Source organism: Ammodytes marinus, assembly GCF_949987685.1.
Source record: "Ammodytes marinus genome assembly, chromosome: 2".
Lineage (NCBI taxonomy): Eukaryota > Metazoa > Chordata > Actinopteri > Uranoscopiformes > Ammodytidae > Ammodytes > Ammodytes marinus.
The window spans coordinates 16,784,471-16,806,222 of NC_137231.1; the positions used below are offsets into that span (position 1 = coordinate 16,784,471).

The window sequence follows — 21,752 nt, forward strand, 5'->3', positions numbered from 1 at the left end:
GCCTTGCATCATTTTCTTTTTTTCCCGAACATGCAGCCTTGAATTTATTATTATTATTTCTTTCAGGAGGCTTTACCTTTTAAAGCTGGCCTAGAAGGTAGCTGTCATTTTCAGGTTATTTCAACGTTTTCTTAATTTTTTTTCATTTAACCTTTATTTAACTAGTCCCATTGTGATTAAAACAACTACTTTTTAGAGATACCTGGCCGAGACAGGCAGCAACAACTGTTAAACATTTCAGGACAACCCAAAGGAAAAAATGCATTACAAAACACACACACACACACACACACACACACACACACACATACAAAAAGTTATATGAAAAGGCTTGACAATGAGTGCAGATTGAGGATGATGTAACAAGCTTGTTTTTTAAAAATCCTACTTTGTACCTGACTATATGAACAAAGCCATTGCAGCTCTTTAATGACTTTTCATTGTAAGGCCAACACCTAAACAAAGAGTAATGTTTGGCTGTTGCTGAGGGGCAGGACAGTAAATATGCGTGACAAGGCCAAGTTTGCACAAACCATACTGAGTTTGCATATCCTGGTGCAGCACTTCGAAGGCAAACCACAAAGTATTTTCCTAGTAGGACTCCAGTTCTCCTCCTGAAGGTCCAGATTAACCTCTTAAACTCTTGCCTATTTTTGAATGATTCACATACATTCATATATTCATATTGTGTAACAATGGGATGTGCAACACACATTTATAAGTATAAAATAAAACATTAAACATCATCAAATCCATTTAATACATCTGACGCCAACTAATGTGCTCCTAACCCTACTGTAATACTGTAGATAAAACAGTGTCTGAACCTCAGCCGTATGTTAATGTACAGTATGTGTGAATCCACAAGTCCCACTTTCAAAGAATTCCTGGTACTGTTTTGGGATTATTCCTGAAGCTGAAGACAGCCTGACATGACGTAGCGGCCACACACTGACGTATGTTTTACACTGGCAGTAAGAGGCACACAGTAAACTGATTTCACAGCTGTTGGCAGGATAATCCACTAGAATAGTTTTATCCCATGCAGCATCATGACTCACTTACAGCAGTAAAATTCACTTTGTTGATAAATGATGATGGGGGCACTTTGTGGTAGCAGCATGGACATATAAAGAGGGTAGCAGCAGCATAACTTCTTTAGGCTGGCTGTCCTGAGCCAGTTTCCACCGAGCAAGATAAATAATAATTCAAATTTTTATTTATTTTTTGCAACAACAGGAAACCGTGACAGTCAAAGAGCAGCCTGTTTCCACCTACACATAATTATATGAAGCAGCTCACTGAATTCACTGGCTCTTGTGGACCAATAACCTTGAGCTTGTGCAAAAGACTGGCTGTAATCCTGATGGCAATGTGTAAACCATTACTACACAAATACCTCCTAGGTTCAGCGAGTACCTCCGGAAGAATGTATACATTATAAAAGATGTCTTCCTGTGTTGAGATGCCGTGTGAGCAAGTATGGATGTATGTTTGAGTGGTTTGACACTATGCAGCACTGACCTGGGCAGAAAGACACTCTCCACCACATAGAAGTCTTGCATAAGCACGTCTCTGTCAGGCTTGGAGGTGAGGTTGCCCACTGTATAGCCAATACCGAGTTGAATAGCCCCCTTCAAGGCTGATGACGTAGTCTAGATGTGGAAAATTGAAGAGAAATCATCCCATTAGTTGCGCTGTTACAGCATGTCACTGCTAGCTCCATTACATTCACCACTGGGTGTATATGCTATGATTGACAAATAAAAAAAACAGGCAAAGAGTTATACCACTTCTCTTTGAGCTGTTTTTATATTGAATTTACAAACAGTTTAAAATAAGTTGTTTTGATCATTTAAAATATGGCATAGCAGATGGCCACAAAATTGAAAAAGCATATTATAAATTAAGATATTAAATTAAATTACTTGTACAGTACAATTTTGTGGTAAAGCTTCCATCCAAACACATTCAAACCCATACAGGCTGGGACATAAGCATGCTAGGATTCATTCACCACACAACGACCTTTGGACAGTTTTTTATTCCCAACCAGAACAGTAGTAGCCACTTTGGAGAGCCTTGTGAAAATTTAAAAACGCTGCCATAAACAGTGATGTCTGAAGTATAAAAAAAAACGGAAAGGAAAGAAAAGAAAAACAAGCATGACCAGCACTTGACAGATCTCTGGCAGCCAGCTCTGGCAGGGGTCAGGACATTATGTCCCAGAGAAGGCAGTTATAAGGATTCATGTGACTCAGAAGTAAATACCTTAAGGATTTGTTTGCTCTAACAGTGGCACTGGTTAACATTCAACTTAAGAGGAAAGTGAAACCTAACACAGTGAGACTGTTAAATGAATAATCAAACTTGTTTACCTTCTTGTACGTTTTCTCTCTGCTTGTGCTCCAAGGCCCGGCCATCCCATTTTCTGTTGTAGTTGACATCTGAGAGTGACACCAAACAACGAAATAGATTTTTAAAGTAATTTTTTTAACTAATTTCCCAACATAAAATGACCATTTCAACCATAAACATGGTTACTGAAAACGTTGATAGTATACACATACCTTGCTTAAGCTGTGCCTGACAAACAGCAATCAGGACGACATGTCTTGAGTGTCAGCTTCAGCAAACATCAGGAGGGTAGGGTCTTTCAGGGGCCCTCTGTCAGAGGAAAGATACACAAAAAACATTACACAATAGAAACCAGGAGGAAAACATTTCACAGCCTTGACTTCAAGTGAAACTGCTACGAAAGTTAAGAGTTGACAAGCAAAGGACATATCCCCCTGCAAAGATTTCTTGAGTAACTGTGACCCTTTTTTAATGCTGTCATTTTCCAGTTCTGCCTGATAAGAGAGGCAATTAAGTCTATTTCTAAACTACAATGTTGCCACTCATGAGGGATGAAATGTGTAGGTACTTTATGTATGTGTAACAACCATCACTACTCTGCTCATTACTTTAGGAGAACGCAAAATTATGTACTTAAACGTTTCACAGGCACCTTCCCCCACCTCGTTATTTCTGTCTTCTATATTTTTATAATAACTTCCATACTCCACGCCGTGTGTGTGTATGTGTGTGTGTGTGTGTGTGTGTGTGTGTGTGTGTGTGTGTGTGTGTGTGTGTGTGTGTGTGTGTGTGCATTGGGAAAAAATGAACAGCTCATAAAGAAGCAGTGCTGCAGAGTGGGTATGAATGAGGTGTAGCCCTGGGGCTGGAAGTGATCTGCTGGTGCAGCCCGGCTTCCAGCACAGCCAAGTCCTTACTGAGCCACAAAACCACCAGTCTGTCTCGTTTTCTCATATGAATGTTACCTTTCACTGTCACTCTCTTTCTTTTTACTCCTTACCATTTTTTTCCTATAGCGTATTTTTGCTACCCTTTCACTCAATGGAGAAAATGCAAAGGGACACAAGATGAAACTGCTGCATAACACTACTTGTATTCTGAGGGACTATGAAAAACATGGACACGGTCAACAAATGAGGAGTAGAGGATTTAGAGAACCACTGGCAAATTTTGGACTTGTTCTGATAAGCTCTGGTAGTCTGCAGTCTACTTCCACATAAACACATAAATGCACCTGCAGTTCTCAGAGGCTTGAATATTGCACAATGTCTCTGCTTCATCAGCGCCCACACACACGCGCACACAAACACACACACACACACACACACACACACACACACACACACACACACACACTTAGATATTAAAAGAATGAAGCACACACCAAGTTCTTATCTCCAGACTGGGCCCTTAAATGTGCACCAGTTATACCGTTGCTATAAACAAAAAACAAAGCCAACACAGATACATTTTAGCTGGAAGCACACCTCCCAATTGCAGCTATGCGTCTTTGTTTGGGTCAATGGATTGTTTATCATCTTCTTCATCACCTTTAAAATAATATCTGTTTGAACAAGCACATACTGTTTGTTCACACAAAACCTGTGAACTCATTCTGAAAGAAAATAATGTTACTAACAAAAGAAAATCCTGTCGGTAATCCTTAGCGGTGTCATTAGAAACTCTTCATAATATTTCTCTTCACCACTGTGTAATGAGGCGCCAATCCACCTGAGCCATTTCACTGTATTCCTGTCTGTGTGCTCTGAACCTGAGGAATTTTAATGAGCCTGTCAGCCTGTCTGGCTCCATGCTCAACCCTGGCCTGAGTGTCAGTGTTAACAGGGATTGTTTGGACCTCTCTCTCTCTCTCTCTCTCTCTCTCTCTCTCTCTCTCTCTCTCTCTCTCTCTCTCTCTCTCTCTCTCTCTCTCTCTATTTCGCTTTCTCTCTCTCTCACTTTTTCTCTCTCTCCCTCTCTCTCACCTGACCCCACAACCCAGCCAGAGTTCTAACAGACTGTTTCCAGAACAGTCCATGCGAGGCCCGCAGCTGCAGTGGACAACAGCAGGCCTGTTATTCACCTCTCAACAAAAGAGACACAAACAGATGGTCTGACGTGGGAATGTAAATGAACGGATCAATCATACTAATCAGCCATGTCTTACCACTGTCGTACACTCCCATTGCAAATACCACGGGCATATAAAAGGGAGAGAAAGAGTAAATATACTGTACGCTGCGCCACATCTGTAAAATGATCAGTCACAATTATATTTACATCCCTGTCAATTCAATGCCTCTTGCAGATAGTGGATGTTGTGTGGTCTTGGTCACTAAATGGGTAAAATGATACAGCTGATAAATAAAAAATAACCTTTGTATTTAAAAGTTGAAATCCAAATGAAAACCACTTAGAAATGGCCTGTGTAGAGAGGTTACGTTTTGGATTATTTATGTGCCTTTCGAAAAAATAAAATAAAATGGTAAACAAAATGTCTGCATAATGTGGACCAGAAAAAAATGTCAATGGAATGGGGAAAAATCTCAGGGTCAATTTCCATTTCACGCAAATGTCGAGCTTTGATCTCACGCTCGAACCAATATACTGTACTGACTTTTCCTTTATCAAAAGACTTGGTTAAGAAGAATGTTCTATTCATCCCCTTCATCTTTCCTACTCGTGAAGCACTTTGACTTCTGATCTTAAATGGTGCTATATAAATAAACTCCAGTTACTTAGCTCTTCTCGCCCAGTCTGTCTGTTCCTAAACAACCAACCCTCTTCCCAGCTCGTTCGACGCCCTTGTCAGAAACTCTTACCACCCTTTAAACAAACACACTTGAGTACAGATCAAACACTGGCTCTAATGCCATATCTCCTCCATGCTTTGAGGGATATTGTCAAGGGTGCCAGTCAGTCCTTTGTGGAAGTCGAATAGCCACTCTGTGTAGCCAAGCAGTCCCGGCCAGGAAGAAATGTTGCTCAGAGCAAACATTGGCTGGTCTGGTATGACCAAAAAGCAGATGCAATGCATCCAAACCTGAAATATTCCCTCACTTGTCTAAGTATGCAAGATAATGCCAATAACTAAGAAGGAAGTAATCAGACAGATCAATCAACCGGTCAGCAGCTTCATTACACACATCTATCACACTCTATAAGGAGATCGGATTCTTTGAAGTTATACAAGTGGGAAAAGCCATTTCTACAGTAGAGCATAACCTTTTCCAAGCCAATCTAATCATAGTATCACCAGGATACTGATACTACATCTTGGTTCCTTTTTGTTCTGCTTTGCTTCAGTCCCCAGATATTATTTGATTACTGCAGCAGATTGGAGACATAATGGAGAATCAATAGCAGACCATGCAATGCAGAGCACTGAGGAAAAGGGCTGCATGGGTTTAAATGACCTTCACAATCCCTGCCTGTGAGATGATAGATATGCACAGATATCTGGATTTGGATGGATACAATCAAGAAGATGTATGGGGAGTCAGCTTACAGCTTGGGCCTGCAGAGGATCGGCTATATCAACTGAACTGCTATGATCTTGACTACAGCTCATAGAAGACTCCAACCAAGCAACATTTTACTGGGGGAAAAAAACATACTTTCCTGCATTTTAGTTTTTTTCTAAAACAAAGCTCTTTTCCATTTCCAGAATACCTAATAATCCAAAACCACAGACAACAAAATACAATACATTACAATTAAGTATGAAATAATGTATAAAAAAATAACACCAAATACCAAAGGTCCTGTATATCCAAGGCTGAATGTATGTGGTGTAGGGTAGTAGTCATTATCTTGCTGGTGCCTTGTGTAAACACTTGTTCGCTGTTGTGGTGTGTCAGTGTAATTACATCATTACTGGGAAACATCTAAAGTGGTGCCTCCCTTCTACTAGCCCAGCGGAAACAATCAGTTTTAAATGACAATAATGAACAAATGTGTAGTTGTTGTTGTTGTACTCCACCACCTCAGTCTTCCTCATTCCCCCTGACTGGTCGATAACGGTTTAGCTCACAAGCAAATAGTGAGACATGCGGAGGAGTAGAAAATGCTGCATGGGGTGCAGACAGAGTGAGGGGGATAGAGAAGAGAATAACACAGTGTGTTTGTGAAATGTTCAGACAAACTTCTGCTCATTGATCTCAAAGAGAGAGGAGATGACAACACACCTTATTCTGGATCTGCTCTGTTGTTTCCACCCAATTCAAACAGACTCCTTTAACAAAAATACAGATACACACAAAGCAAACAGAACATAAAATGTACACATGCTTCAACATGTAACTCACATCACCCTTCTAGTTCTCTCTCCCTGGTGAGTCCCCACACTCAATGAAGTGATGATTTTTGGATTGTTTTGGTTGATGGTTCTTTTCCACATTTCAGTGCGTGCTCATCCTCTGGAGGTATGCTTGTTTTCATCATGCCCCCGAGGAACAAGCAGTGCTGCATTTTCAAAATAGTGTCTGACTAGATAGAAAAGACACTATGCAGTATTGCAGAGCTGGCACAGAGGTATGTATCAGTCAGCGTGTGTGTTTAGACTTAGTGTATACTCTTGCAGCCTGTAATAGATGTTTGATTGGCTGGATTAATAACGTGGAGATAACTTTATTTAGCTTTTTTTCTAGAATGGGGAAAAATGGTGAGTTTGGCCAACGGCAAAGTAAATATTGTTGCCTACCACTAGCCAGGCTAGCACCAACTGAATGTACATTGCAATTATCAATGGTATTTTACTTTTTGGCAACAACAAATGTAGCCTACCCCCTACAGAGCGCTATAACCTTTTAAAATGTGACATAAACACAACAAATTAGCTAGGGAGAGAAAAAGATGAGGAAGACAATGGCAGATAGAAACAAAAGGTGTGATAGTTTTAAATATTGTGTTGTGTTTTTCTCTCCTGAACAGTGTACAACAAGACTATGTGAATTATTACAGGGCTGATTTGTGTCAAGTTAAATTCAAAGCAAGGCAAATATCATCAGCAGGGCCAAAGAAAAAAATCAGCCTTGTAATAATGCAAATGCAAGAACGTACTCGTAGAGAATGAATATATTTGTTTTGTTTTCTAAGACAGCACGAACACAAGAGACCCAGTGAGAGGACTCGGCCTGTGCGTTTGCAATTCAGAGAGTGTCTATAACTCTAGCTCCGCTCTGCATGAAAAACAGTGAGGGGGAGGTCACCCACCCTCTGCGTCCAGAGCAAGTCACATGATACAACTAAAGGAACAGAGGGGGGGCATAGGGATGAGTATATGGAGAGAAAACAGACACTATATGTTCTCCCAAGACACAGTGATATGCTCCCCTGATGGAGTGACTCCAATACCGCTGGACAGACATTCTCTGAGACAAGTGCTTATTGTAGAAGGCTTATTATATTCAATCACTAGTGCAATCTACGCAAGCAAGCCTCAGCTCTTAACGTCACAGGCAGCCCATGGAAAAACATGATCACATGGCACACAGAGGAAGAAGCCAGACACTTGCCCATCCCAGCTAGGCTAAGCTTATAGTTTTACTTAGCCCTGCCCTGGAGTTCAAAGGTCCTCTTTACACCTCCTTTAAGCCACAAGGATGATGGGCAAGTTTATTGTCTGGGCTTCCTTTGCTGTGTGGACTCAGCTGACCGTGTTCACTATTACTCAGAAGTGATCGATTATTATGTAGGAGGGGGATAAGGTCACCCTGCCTTTATCGATCAGAGGATCAGAGGCTGCTAAAGGGAAAAAGGTGGAATTTCTTGTTGTCAAATGTCCAGCATTCTTTTACTTTATTTTTCTCCCACATGTTTGCCTTCACCCGCCCCTCTTATGTCTTGCCTGTCTGACCCTTTAATTTTTTCATCTCTCCGCCTTCCGCCTCACCCACTCCAGCACCCATAGGGTCCCCTGAGTGGGCCTCTCTCCGCAAAGCCTTGTCATTACCCGGGAAGAAAAGTAGGAGGGAGGCATAGGGGGGACTCAGCAGGGCCAAAACAACAACAAGAAACAACAACAACCACCACCACAACTCCCAAATAGTCCGAATTCCCTCAGGGCTGCCAAACAATCACACTGACGCCAACAGAACCAATCCTAATACAGAGGAACAAGGTTGTGAGCCAATTACTGCTGCAGGCCTCCTTTGGCAGCTTCTCTTTTTTTCATCCTCTCAAACATTGTTGGCTAAGTGCTGCAGGGCCAGGGAGGGGGGGACTCCATTTTGGAGGACATCAAAGCCGTAACAGTGGGAAATTCTACATCCAGATTCACCTGCTGCAAAGTAAATCAAGGGCCATTTGTATCAAACCATAACACTGGCATTTGTTGACGGTGTTTTTCAAGATTGACATATCTCTGTTCAAACGCAAAATTACACATTTTATGGATGATTATTACACAAACTTGAAAGGGGGGGGGGGCTTTAATGTAAAAAGATGACCTCCTATTTGTTACAAATAGTGATGCTTTTTATGCTTCATTGCTGTAAAAATAATGTGAACGGGCTTTTTCGATTTTTTCAAATACATTAGCCTATATCATCTGTGTGGTGAACATTGATCACAGTACTGATAATAAACAAGAGTTGATCATGACGTCCTGGTCCTGGTGGCTATCACTAGTATGTGGTATGTGCTGACAGGAGAGCAGCCCATGGCTGATGAATGAGGACAATAAAACAGATAACAGAGAGAGAGAGAGAGTGCGGCCCATGTTGTGTTAAGGTTGAGGTGCAACAACTGAACAGGGGTTGAACTGCCGGTTGACCTTACTTATGATACGAAGCACCTTCTTCTTCAGCAGTGCACTGATTTATAATGATGGTACATCGGATTATTTTCAAGATGGCCAATATATCCACCAATATATATTTTTTAGGTTAGGGTTAGTTTTACTTTAGTTATTCTTTGGATGCTTGTTTGTCTTTGTGTATATTTTAGTCATTGATTAATCCAAACAGTACGAGATTAACCAATAACAAAGTAATCATTTGTAGCAACTCCTAAGAGCCTGGCACTGACTTACTTAAGGAACAGCAAAGCCACATAACACTGCAATACTCATTAACCCATCAGAAAGTGAAAAAAACCATCCTCCATATACTCCAATAAATGTCTACTACAACACTCACGCTAACAAGGATGGATGCCATATTTTAGAGAAAAAATCCTGAATTTCATTCAACAAGGAAATACACTGTTTCACTATGCTACTGTACAAAGTGAAGGGGTTGGGAGTGAGCCAAGAAAATAAACGAGAACATAAGAAGACATGGTGCTTAATAACCTGAGATGGCGAACTCTGGGGAGGAAACATACACTCTTTTTGCAACTGGGTCGTAGCACATTAGCACTTGGATCCAGACTGCAGACAGGCGTGAGAGAGAGAGAGGATCCTCAGAGAGAAGAATTACAGTGGGTGTGTAGGAGGAAGAGGGGTCACGTTACCAGGATTTCATTATCACAACACGGTGAGGCATTTTGTGATCAGAACATCTTGAGCGTAACCAGAGCCAACATGGGGCCACACCCCTGTGTGCGGACACAAGGCACATCGGTCAGTCAAAAGAACATGGTCGGGAATGAGAGAGAAAGAGAGAGAGAGAGAGAGCTGAGAACTCCTGGTCAGGCCCACTGACTTATGTAACTGTCTTAATGAGCCTCATATGCCTGTTATTTTGGGCCTATCACTGAGATCCCATGGTACAGTATAGCCTAGTAAACAGAGTGCTCTTTGACCCAAAATCACAAGACTGCACTCAAAAGCCTATAGCGATTAAATGCTCCTCTACCTCTACAGGAATCTTGTGCAGCAAGAAAAGGTTTTATTAAAGGTGGCCCTCTAAATGTAATATGTTATTGATATGTGCCTATAGTAACAGTCAGTATCACGATATCATCGCTGATTTAAGAGATTATCTGTTGCACCAAAGTAAAGGCCCAAGAAGAGGTGAGATAAATAATATTATTTGTGTGGACATGGTATGGGCACTTCTGCTGCCACTTAAGAATAATACATAATGCATGGATGCTGCTCACACTGATAAGCAACATATACATTAGTGCAAGGGCAGCAAGCAGCAGCACAGCAAAGGGGCTCAGGTGTTGGTCCCAAGGAGAAAGCCTGCGATTTGCATGAGCTGTTTTCCCTTTCAAAACATGCTCTGCGGCAAGTCGACCAACCCGGCCCGAGCCGGACCAATTCTCCCAGTCAAATGAAGAAGAAAAAAAAGAAGTTTGTAATAGAAACCCCACAGCCTCCAGGGTTAAACTGTGTCCTTGTCCATGGCTTGTATAAGCAGTCAGATTTGCATGACTATTCATTCTCTCCAAATTGCTGATCCTGCAGTCTTTGTACTATTTAAAGGATGATGTTAACATATGTTGCTTTATTGGCCACTTTGCAATGTAGAGACACAGAAGGAGTAGAACATGAAAAGGGTCACATGGGCAAAATCAGTCCACGCAGGACATAGCTGATACACTTCACTCTTTAGCCGGCTGATCAAACAGCATGCCCTGTAGGTTTAAGTTAAGAGAGTCTTGAATGAGGTTAAACTCAAAAGAAAAAAAAAAAAATAGATTAGAGAGCAAATTATTCTGTTGCATGAATTTAAAAAAAAAATGTATTCGTTTTTTCAAGGGAAACCTTTCTCTATCATGTTGTTCATGAGCATCACATGAAGGAATCGGCTTCTCTCACAACAACAGGGAGAGAAAAAACCCTGTGATAATGTGCCAAACCACTTTTGATCCTTTATTATGACCACGCAAAACTCTCCCTCAAATGCACATACATCCTCTTGTCTATTAAAATTCAGTATTTTGTTAACATCATACAACCACTAGTTGAACTGCCACTGAATGATGACTGTTAAGCATGTCAAAGCAGCTTCCCTGCTCACTGGGCAGCTCTCGATCTCCCAGCAGAGCATTCAAGATAAGCAGTTTGGTCTTTCTCTCTTTGGACTGGCCAAGCTATTTCACAGTCAGCCAACGAACCAGGGGGAGAAATGTAGCACTCCACTGTCAGGAGCATGTGATAAAGTGATAGGTATTGAGGCACAAGCCAGTAAATGAAAGGCTGATCCAGTGCAGAACCTAATTATACAGATCATATAGCTGAAATACAGACAATCTGTCACCTAGCCTACAGCACATGCTGTGCCAATGGGATCCAGAAGCCTGGTTTTACAAAAAGGGTCAACTGAGCCAGCTTTTGCCGTGAGTTCACATGATAGAGGTCTTAATATTTGCATTATTTTACTCTGATACACTGTGTTGAAGTCAGATTTCCTACTAGGCTATTAGGTTTTGAACAAGTGACTTTTGTTTTCTGCTCCTAATGTGTTACTACACAACCTTCAACATGCTTGTTGCCTCATTTTCCATCAAACTAGAAAGACTTCCAGTTTCAAAAAAAATTTAAAAAAATGCAAGGCAGAGTTGAAGCCATATAAACAATTAACGTCATCATCAAGAAACCGAGGAAGAAAAGTAAATGTTGACACAGTAAACATTAGTGACATGTCCCGCAGCTACGCTGTGGCGCAAACTGGTTGTACGACAGGCTTCATCCCAACAACATCAGCAACAAGACTTTCATTTATGTAGAGTCAAAGGACGAAAATCAATTCGACCGCAGTTCATTTCACGCCTTCACGTACTTGGTAAAGAAGAAGGAAAAACACGTGATCTCACACCTGTGTATCCGATCTAAACAGTTCAGAGCACCTGCAGTATGTTTTGTTTTATACCTGTCGGAAGAGCTGGTGACTGACACTCCGAAACATGTAGCGTGATGGAGCCTCTAATGGTATGTCAGTAAAGTTGACCTCAAATCTACCCCCTCGCCCCCCCACACCGTAGGCTACATGGGCTAGATGTCAACAATATGTCCAGTGTTTCGCCCCAGACACATCTACTGCAACTCACATAAACCTTACCAGCAGCCAGTCGTCTTCTTCTTGTGGAGTAGTGGTGTGTAGAATCAATAGCCTATGTCCCTCGGAGTGGCTGCTGCAGCCCTCACAGAAAGCCCTGTACTCACGCAGTGGATCCCAAACAGATAAATATGCGATAGAGTAAAAAATACACGCAGTGTGTACCAGGCTGACGGCGTAAAACTGAAGTCACTCCTCCGCTGGGAGCAGCAATAAGCCCTGTGTGTGTGTGTGTGTGTGTGTGTGTGTGTGTGTGTGTGTGTGTGTGTGTGTGTGTGCGTGTGTGTGTGTGTGTGTGTGTGTGTGTGTGTGTGTGTGTGTGTGTGTGTGTGTGTGTGTGTGTGTGTGTGTGTGTGTGTGTGTGTGTGTGTGCCCAACCCATGCTATTCAGTGCACCACTGGATACTAAAATGAAAAGCGGCTCCAACACGCCCTCTGCAGGCGTTGACAGGGAGGGAACAATAAACCACAGAGGACTTCAGATTGGACCTTAAATAAGTAGCATTATCTCTCTCTCTCTCTCTCTCTCTCTCTCTCTCTCTCTCTCTCTCTCTCTCTCTCTCTCTCTCTCTCTCTCAACAATGCCGTAGCTTAGAAACCCTTTAAATTGTTACGTTCACATGTTGGTAGCTGGTTATATGATATTAATGTTTTGGCAAATATGTGATAACAATATAGTAACATGTGGTGGATGCTTGTAGTGCGATACAATAAAAAGGTAGAATGTTTCAGATTTGTATATGTCTATTTGCAAAAGCAAAACAACAAATCATGATCCTCAAGAACAGATTTGGATGAATAAACCATTGATAATAATAATCCAAAATGTGGAGCTCGACCGGAGGACTTGGGAGTGAAGAAGGATCAAATAATAATCAGATATCATTTAATTGGGTTCAATGATTGACATAACTTCAGAATGAATTCAAATGGTCAAACCGAGAATCATATAAATATGTATAGCTAAAATACTGGATGACTGAACATTTCGATTTACAACATGATTTGCTGTTCAGGTGTCGTGTGCTTTGGGTTGTTGGCTAAATGTCTAATGCTTAATGTTGGCTGTTGACCATGCTGTTGACACCAACTTGGGACAGTGTACACTTTCCTGTTATGACAATTCTAGGTGTTATCATATAGTGAGACCTGAGTACAAAATGAAATATCAGACAGAAATGCAATCAAATGATAAAAAATAAGAAAAAGATTTAAATATCAAGACAAGTAGACAGCAATATGCAAGCATAAATGGAAGAATGTATAACATGATAAAAACAGTAGAAAAGTGAGAAGTGCATTCTAAAATATCTAAAGGCTGTCTTTCCAAGATTGCTTTTTACTGCAGGAAACAAAAAGTGTAAGAACTGCTGGTGTTTAATCTCCACAGTCAGACTGAGGAGGGTAGATTTCCTCATCCAATCAGGGATCACCTTGAGTATCTCTGAGGGTGTAAAAGGTCATCTCAGAATTAACAAAGTATTTAAATGTGCTTGTGATATGAGCCATATGTTGCCTTTCATGTTCACTAACCTCGTGCTGGTTCCTCCAGAGCTTGCCATCACATAACAGTTCAGGGAGATCAGCGACCTGCCAAGTCCGCCAGACTCATGGGCTAACGCGACAGGAGATGACTTGTAAGATTAAGGCAGGCGTATCATGATGGTGTGTGAGACTTTTAATTTTGTGACCACTGCAAATCATGGTATGATGATTTTTTTCTTTAAAATTAGGCCTGCAATCAGTTATAATTTCAGTCGAGAGGAAGTTATTTCATCATGTGAATTTATTTTTTAAAGTTTTTTTAATGAGATTTCTAGGCCTACAACTCTTTCACAATCGAAGATCCACCGCAGCCAGATTAGATCAGGTGTTATACGAGTCATTTCGCTAGCTGCCCAGTGTGAGTCGTGAGTGCACCCTACTGGAAATGATCAACATTGTCACAAAATAATCTACTTTGTAAAAATTCATAGGAAAAACAACAACGGTCTAAGTGAACCCTAAACAACAATGGTAAGGTAATGGGGCATGAACACAAAGTAATTTATAAGGTAACATCTGATGTCACAGCATGCATTTGAAGTTAATCACACAAATGCCAAAACAGAGGAAAATATGCACATGTAAACTGATCAGTCTCTAAACATTTATTCACAGTTACAGTTCAGCACACACATAAATATACATTTCATGATGCTTCATGGGACTGATTAATATTGTTAGAGTTTATCTTTACAAATGTGGAGCCCCGTTGAAGATCCTTTCAAATAAGTGGAAAGAAAACTATTTTTTTTTTTTTTTTTGAAAAAAGTCTGTATTAAAAAGAGAAAACAAAGAAGAATGTCTGTTGCCTTTTCTTTCTTTTTTTCTCGTTGCCAGCATTTTAAGAAGGGGTGGAGAAGGGTTTGATTAGACCTAGTTCCATAGCTCTGACCAGGCATTGACGCGCGACATCGATGGCATCCTGCCTCTTGGGATTGTCCTCAGCCTTGCCAATCACTGTGAGGATTTCCAGTGTTTCGGTCTCAATCAGCTTCTTTGCCAGCGCATCGTCGTCTGCGTTGAGCATGTTGTAGACAATCACAAGGGCACGGTGCTGTATCTTAGGGTGGGTATGGATAAGCAACCTCTGCAGGATCTCAAGCCACTGGGATGTCTGTTAAGAGAGAGATCAGTCACTCAGTCAGTGACACTTTAAATAAGTTGTGATGATTAATCAAACATTTCACAAGTTACTATGCATATAACTCTATCAAAAAGTGTTGTCACGACACTTGTGAGGATTATTATTTCATACTGATGTTATCGAGTTATCCCAGTTTATGCTCAAAACTGGCAAATTAACAACATAGTGCAGAGAGAAACAAACTGGGAGCATAGAGTTTGAAAGATAGGGGTGTTTACCAGGCAGGGAGGATGATGGAAATGTTCTATTGTGTTGTATTATGGGACTTGTAAAGATCAATTGTGAACAATTTTGAGGGCGTGCCACACTAAATCACTGGAAAGGTGATAAAACAATTCAAATTAAACTTGACCTATAGGATCATAGAGATGTATGCAAACCTGCTTCACATACTGTATTAGGCAGAGCAATGTTTTGTTATGTGTCAACTGATCATTTTTTCCAGTTTCATCTGCCAGTTTGTGTAAATGATCAGATCCTGGGGGAAAGCTTACTAACCAGGGGTCAGTTTTCTTGGTAGGGGAACAAATGCTTTAAAACAGACTCTGAAGTGAAACACTGTAATTAATATTCTGTTGTACGTACCACCAAGGTGATTTTGGTGCAGAGCTTCTTCTGCGCGGCAGTGAGCATGGCCAGGGCTCCAGCTGCAGCTATCTGAAGAACATCGTCCTCTTCACCACATAGCAGCACCAGCAGCTTCAACTTATCATTTCCATCTGCCATGTAACGATTTTGAACCTAAAACACCCGTTTAAAATGTTCAGTTAAGATTCACGCACACATTGACTATGTGTGACCCATTGTGACGTTTTAGCTGCATGTCTGTTCTCACCTCTTTACATGTAACAAGGTTGCACATGCATTCAGTGGCAGCCTGTCTGATCTGGTCATGCTCCTCAAACATGTAGTTCTCAATATCTGCCAGAGCGTCCTCTTTCACAATCTTTACCCTACAAAACAGATAAAGGTTGAGGTGAGAAAATAAATACAATAATGTAAAACCTGCAAGCTGCAACAAAAAAAAAGAAAAGAAAAAAAAGGAAATTAGCAATTATTACTTTGACCATAATATCACAAGGGTGGAAATCTTACCTTAGTTTTTCACTGAAACCGGCCAAGTTGGTAAGGCCCTTCAGAGCTTCAAAGTTCTGCATACCATCTTTGTCTGTGTGAAGGAGGCCGACTAAAGGCCGCACAATCTCATACACCTGTCACCAAAGAAGGACAGAGAATTCATTTTAAGTCCTTTGTTAACTACAATGAGGTACAAACCAATTCAGCAGAGATACTGATTTCCGAAAGAGATAAATAAACAAGCTGTATAATGATATGAATAATTCATTAGTGAGACTATCACAGCATTCAGAAACACTGAATAAAAATACCATCATCTCCCAGCATAAAGAAAGACATTCAAAATTAGGCAAAGGTAGGCAAAACAGAAGTGGGAAAGGCGTGTGGTAAAGGGGAAATTTTAGGAAGAATGTGGTAGCCTCAGTAAATTTCCATCACCATCATATAAACGGAGCCTTCTGTTGCTTTTTCTTACCCTCTCACCGGGGAAGGCGATTTCAGGGTTGGAAATAGCTGCAATCTTAGCAATGGCATGGCTGGCCCTTGTCTTCCCAAGATCTGTCCCTTCCAGAGCAAGTGGTATCAAAGCCTGAAAGACAGCGCCAGAAGTGAAACAGTAATGAACAACAGTTGGGACCTTTCGCAAAAACAAATTTTTCTTGGGATTTATTTGTGCCGATTCAATTATACTTTGATTTCCAAACCTATCACTCACCTTTCCCCCACCGTGAGCAACGATAGTACCGCGATCTTTGGGATCATCTGCCAATGCCAAGAAAACCCTTGAGATGGAAAAGAATATTATAATAATAAATTCAACAATCGTATAGTTCTTCTGAGCAATGTTGCAATTAAAAAAGGCATATGAAGAAATTGGTTGAATCCATTTCTCCCCATCATCTCAACGCCTAAGCATTTGTTCGTCTCCCACCTTGCCAGCATCTCCTTGGTCTGGTCGGTCAGAATGGCGTTATCTGCTTTGACCATGACAGAAAGAGCTGAGATGATTCCAGCCTTCAGCAGCCTTTTCACCCTCCGCTCAATAAAATCTTTCTTGTCCTGTTTAAAGCAAGCATACAAAGTGTTCATATGTGTAACACAGCACTGCTCAAACAACGTCAATTCAGGTATTGTGGTCTCTGCAGTTTCTTGCCCTTCCTCTTACCTTGGGGTGTTGCTCGGGAACGTGTTGCTTTGAGAACTTGGCTAGTTGAACCATCTCAGGGATAACCTCCTTCTTATCATAGCAGTTGGTGCAGTTGATCAGGGTACACGCTACTGCATAGAGGATTGTTTTATCCTTAGACTGAACACACAGTGAAAGGAGAGAGGTTATTTCTCATTTAATGAGATATACTGTAGGTCTCTTTCTAGGTCTGATATTCTCCTACCTTGGCCAGTTCAAACATGGCTTTCATGGCAGGCTCATCCTCAACAAAGTCATCTTTCACATCAGCATCACTGGTCAGATAAGCAAGACCCTCGATAGCCCAATTTCTTGTTTTATTGTCAATCTGGGGATTACAAAGCCACCTAGGAGAGTAAGAAAAAGTTTATTTAGTGATGATGTGAATAGGAATGCAAGCTACAATTAAATTATGGTATTGTATAAGGAATCATGGTTTACATCAATATGGGATCATAACTAATAGATTATGAAGCATTTATTAACATACGTTTTTTTTTTACAATATGTGTTTGAGTGCTTACTTTCTGCACTGCTTGGCCAACTTCTCGGTGGAGCCCTCAGCAAACTGCCGTAAACCGTAATCATCACCTCCAGCTGAACCCAGCTTACAAAGACCCTGAAGAATACATGGAAAGGATGAGTTCAATTCTTATCGAATTGATGTACACTCTATGTATCACAGTGACTTTTGTGCCTATAGTGTAGTTGATTAAAAATAACTGCTAAATAATTTTATTTTCTTACACATGCATTCAATTGTGAGGTTCTCATAATAATGTGTTGTATTGTAATTCTTCATTGTTTTTTTGATTGATTGATTGAAATTTTAAATTTTAAAAACAAATACATTGGGTGTGGGCTGTGGGCCAGAAACCATTGACTGATAAAGTTCCACTCTGCACACTCACCACCAGCGCACGGATTTTGATCCTCTCATTCTTGGTCTTCTTGTAGATGTCCTTGAGCAGTGACACGCCATTGGTGATGATGAAGCTTGCGCGGCTCATCTTTGTGGAGGAATGGATCAGTGCCTCCACGGCAACCATCTGGTCCACCTCACGTTCGGACCCACACAGCGCCACCATCATCTCCATTATGCCTTGATGTCCAACCAGAGCATTACCGACATCAAAGGGACCCTGGAGCAGCCCTGAGATGGTGTTGATAGCGTGGATGGTCTTGTCCATGTTGTTGGGGTCAATTTTGGCTCTTGGGGAAAGGAAAAGAAAGAAGCAATAGGGATGGTAAATGGACTCCATATATATCTATCCCTTTTCCCCTCGTTTTTCACAGACCCAAAGAGCTTTACATTGTTTTGTACATACTCATACACACACACATTCATTCACCGATAGCAGCAGCTACCACACAGGGTGCAAGCTAACTATCGGGAGCAATTTAGGGTTTAGTGTCTTTCCCAGGGACATTTCAACATGTGGCAGGGAGGGCGGGGGATCGGACCACCGACCCTGCACTCCAGTGGACTACCTCCCTACCCGCTTCGCCAGAGCCTCCCTAAGTTACCTACATGACCTATGTTACGTTGGCTCTGTCTCAATTTAGAATGTACTGGCCACAATAAAACAAATAAAATAAAATGGGGGAATCTGTATTTAGTGTGGATTTACTTGATATATGCATCACAGACGTCCCTGAAGTTGTTTCTCTCGGGGTCATTTCTGAGGTCGTCATAGATTTTGCTGAGGAGCACACTGGCAATCAGCTGTGTGTTTTCTGTCATGGGCAGCTGGTCTGGCAGTTCGGAAACCTGACCACACACCTTTAGGATCTTCTTCAGTCCTGGAGAACAAACACATAGACGTATTATATGCCTGTTTGGATGTCTCATGTCAAGGAGCCTGGGATGCAGCAATGTACTGTATCTCAAATTAAGTGACCTGCTGGTGCAGCTGTGTGGCTCACCGTTATCAATAGTGAAGAGGCTTCTGCTGTTGTCATGGTCTTTCTGGTCTTTGCGAGGTACATTCTTGCTCAGCAGGTTCAGCGCCTGGTCTCTGCCATGGCCAGACACCTTCTTACTGGCAACCATCTCCAGCAGAGAGAGAAGAATGGTTTTCAGGTCTTTAGATGCGTCTGCAAAAAACAAAACAGATGTCAGTACGGTGTAAAAAAATACAAACAGCAAAATAGCCACGACTGTTTCCCTTTACATTGTTTCTGTGAAGGGCTTTATGTGAGGTGAGGCAGTGAAGAAGTGCCACTTAAAAGAAAAGACATTTTGTTACTAGTAACATGATGATTCTGTCTCACCCAAAACCAAGGCCTCTCCTTTCCCATATTCCCTTTTATCTGCACCGGTGAGGGAGTCATTGATGCTCTGGAAGAGGTTGCAGGCTGCCAGGGAGATTTCCTCATTGTCAACGGCCATGATGCTGCACATCTTATCAATGCCCACCATGTTAATAATGGCCATGGCCTGTTTAGGGGTATCGTGGAAAGAAATGTGCAATAATTACATTTTATGATAACAATGCAAGTGAAAACCTGTTTTGAATGGTATCATATCGTGGCATTTTGAAGGTTTGTTGAGTTACGAAAAGGCTGTCTGGGTTCTTAATTTTCACTTTCACTTTGCAAGTGTCATGACTACATGACTATGCTCACCCGAGCTTTGTGTCCTGTGCACATGCCTGACAAAGTACGAACAGCAGCTAGGATCATCTCTGTTTTGCTTGACTCCATCATGTTGAGCAACAGAGGCACTCCATTGTTCTGGAAGATTCTCTCTGCTCCAGCGTCCTCTCTGGACAGCACAATCAGGTTGTTGGCAGCCTAGACATATCAAGCCGATAATTACCAGAAGTGCAACCGGAATTACGATGGAAACTTCATTGAATGTTTCTGCTTCTTCTAAAATACTTACTTTTTCCTTCGTATCTTTATCCATTTCGTCATCGAGGAGAATGTCAAACATATTCTGTACCCTGGAATCTGTAGAGAATGATGTCTTGAGCTGTGGAGAGTCAAAATGAAATGGTCATCATTGAATGGTGCTGACATGCCCTGATCACAGTACATGCATTTGGTTTGGGGTTAAGTAGTCCCCATAGCAATTGTCCTTAGCAGCAAAACCTCTTATGAGTAATGCCATAACAAAAGCTTTCTAAACCAATCATAATTTTCAGACTTAAGATGACTTAATACATGTATGCATTTTCCCATATGAACTTCTGCGTGTGAGTGTATTTTTCGGTTTACTGCTTACTTTGGCCTGGATGTCTGCTCCCAGCCTGCGGAGGGTATCCACGAATGTCTTGTTCTTGGGTTCAATGGTGGCGCATCTCTGCACATCCTTGAATGCCATGTCCAGTTTCCCTAGCTTCTCCAGAGCTTGGCAACGCCGGTACAAGGCTTTTATATCTGCTGCATCAACATCGATTGCTAAGAGGAAGAAATTGTCATAATGAGCTTTTGGCTTTTGGTTTAAGTTTTTATTGTTTTTGGTATCAATGCTGCTATTGTTTGGGTTTATTTATTTATTTATTTATTTATTTATTTATTGCTCAATATACCTTTGGATGCATCAGATGCTGCATTGGCATAGTTTTCCTGTAAGAAAAACAGAAACATCAAAATTAAAATCTAAAATTGCAGATATAATGTATTCAGTATATGTTTTTTTTGCCTTACCAAATTACTTACTTTTTTTAAGTAGCATGCCGATCTGTTCCTGTGAATGACAGCAAGCACTTTTTTGTCCTTGCACAACTTTAGGGCTTCGGTGTAGCTCTGAATGGCCTTGTCAATATCCCCTGCCTGGAAGAATTTGTTTCCCTCATCTTTTAACGCGATTGGGTCTCCCATCTGGTGGAAACAGGGATAATTGTGACACATAAAATCTACATTCATAAAACCTTGGAGTTTTCATTGAAAATCTATCGACACAGCTTTTTATTTTTTTTCACAGTATACACTAACCAGCTCAAGCACAATTTAACAATGTCAGTGTTATCAGCCAATCACATGTAAATGTGGTAGGTAATCTGTAATAAATTCCCCAAAGCTTCACACCCAAGTCACACATTCCTATCACGTAAAGATATTTTCAGAAACAAACAAATATTTAAAATATTAAAACAAATCTACTAAACCTATAACTGTACGTGTTAAGGTACAGAGCATTAGAATAAAACTTTAGGAGAAGTTTCCAAACCAATACAGATGTACAGTAAAGCTATTTAATTTTCACCCTGTGTAATAGTATTCATGATCTGTCAGCAAAATAATATTGATCCATTAGAAATGTTTTAATTCTCACCGTTGTTTCTAATCAGGTTCCTGCTGGCCTGTGTCTCCTGTAGCAAATGGCCATGCACGAGGTATCTCTAACTTTAAATGGCTTCCCCTCAAGCCTTATTTGGGCATGGTGTAGAACCCCAACCAAGCAACAAATGCCACTTTCACAATGAACAGACAACATATTACCCTGTTCACCTAACAGGCACAGTCTACCCCCCTCTGTGTCCTT

At 41.1% G+C, this 21,752-nt stretch overlaps 2 protein-coding genes across 3 annotated transcripts in view; both read right to left on the minus strand.

Annotated features, from left to right (window-relative positions):
- Nucleotides 1-12,450, minus strand: part of pip5k1bb (phosphatidylinositol-4-phosphate 5-kinase, type I, beta b) — a 32,467-nt gene extending 20,017 nt beyond the window's left edge. For both annotated transcript variants that reach the window (XM_080038308.1, XM_080038307.1), the window contains exons 1-4: nucleotides 12,312-12,450; nucleotides 2,571-2,667; nucleotides 2,379-2,447; nucleotides 1,525-1,655 (exon numbers count right to left, since the gene is read on the minus strand). In XM_080038308.1, the coding sequence (XP_079894434.1) occupies nucleotides 1,525-1,655; nucleotides 2,379-2,447 (200 nt within the window). In that variant the 5' untranslated portion in view covers nucleotides 2,571-2,667; nucleotides 12,312-12,450. The remainder of the gene's footprint in view (nucleotides 1-1,524; nucleotides 1,656-2,378; nucleotides 2,448-2,570; nucleotides 2,668-12,311) is intronic.
- Nucleotides 12,451-14,694: 2,244 nt separating this feature from the next.
- On the minus strand, nucleotides 14,695-21,088 carry unc45b (unc-45 myosin chaperone B; the record flags this gene model as incomplete). Its single annotated transcript, XM_080043975.1, has 19 exons — nucleotides 14,695-14,967; nucleotides 15,583-15,738; nucleotides 15,833-15,950; nucleotides 16,093-16,208; nucleotides 16,550-16,663; nucleotides 16,790-16,856; nucleotides 17,006-17,133; nucleotides 17,240-17,380; nucleotides 17,466-17,607; nucleotides 17,785-17,879; nucleotides 18,172-18,472; nucleotides 18,892-19,063; nucleotides 19,187-19,357; nucleotides 19,535-19,700; nucleotides 19,889-20,056; nucleotides 20,148-20,237; nucleotides 20,490-20,665; nucleotides 20,797-20,833; nucleotides 20,927-21,088. The coding sequence occupies 19 exons, from the start codon at nucleotides 21,086-21,088 to the stop codon at nucleotides 14,695-14,697; spliced, it is 2,793 nt and encodes a 930-aa protein (XP_079900101.1).
- Between the last annotated feature and the right edge of the window lie 664 nt (nucleotides 21,089-21,752).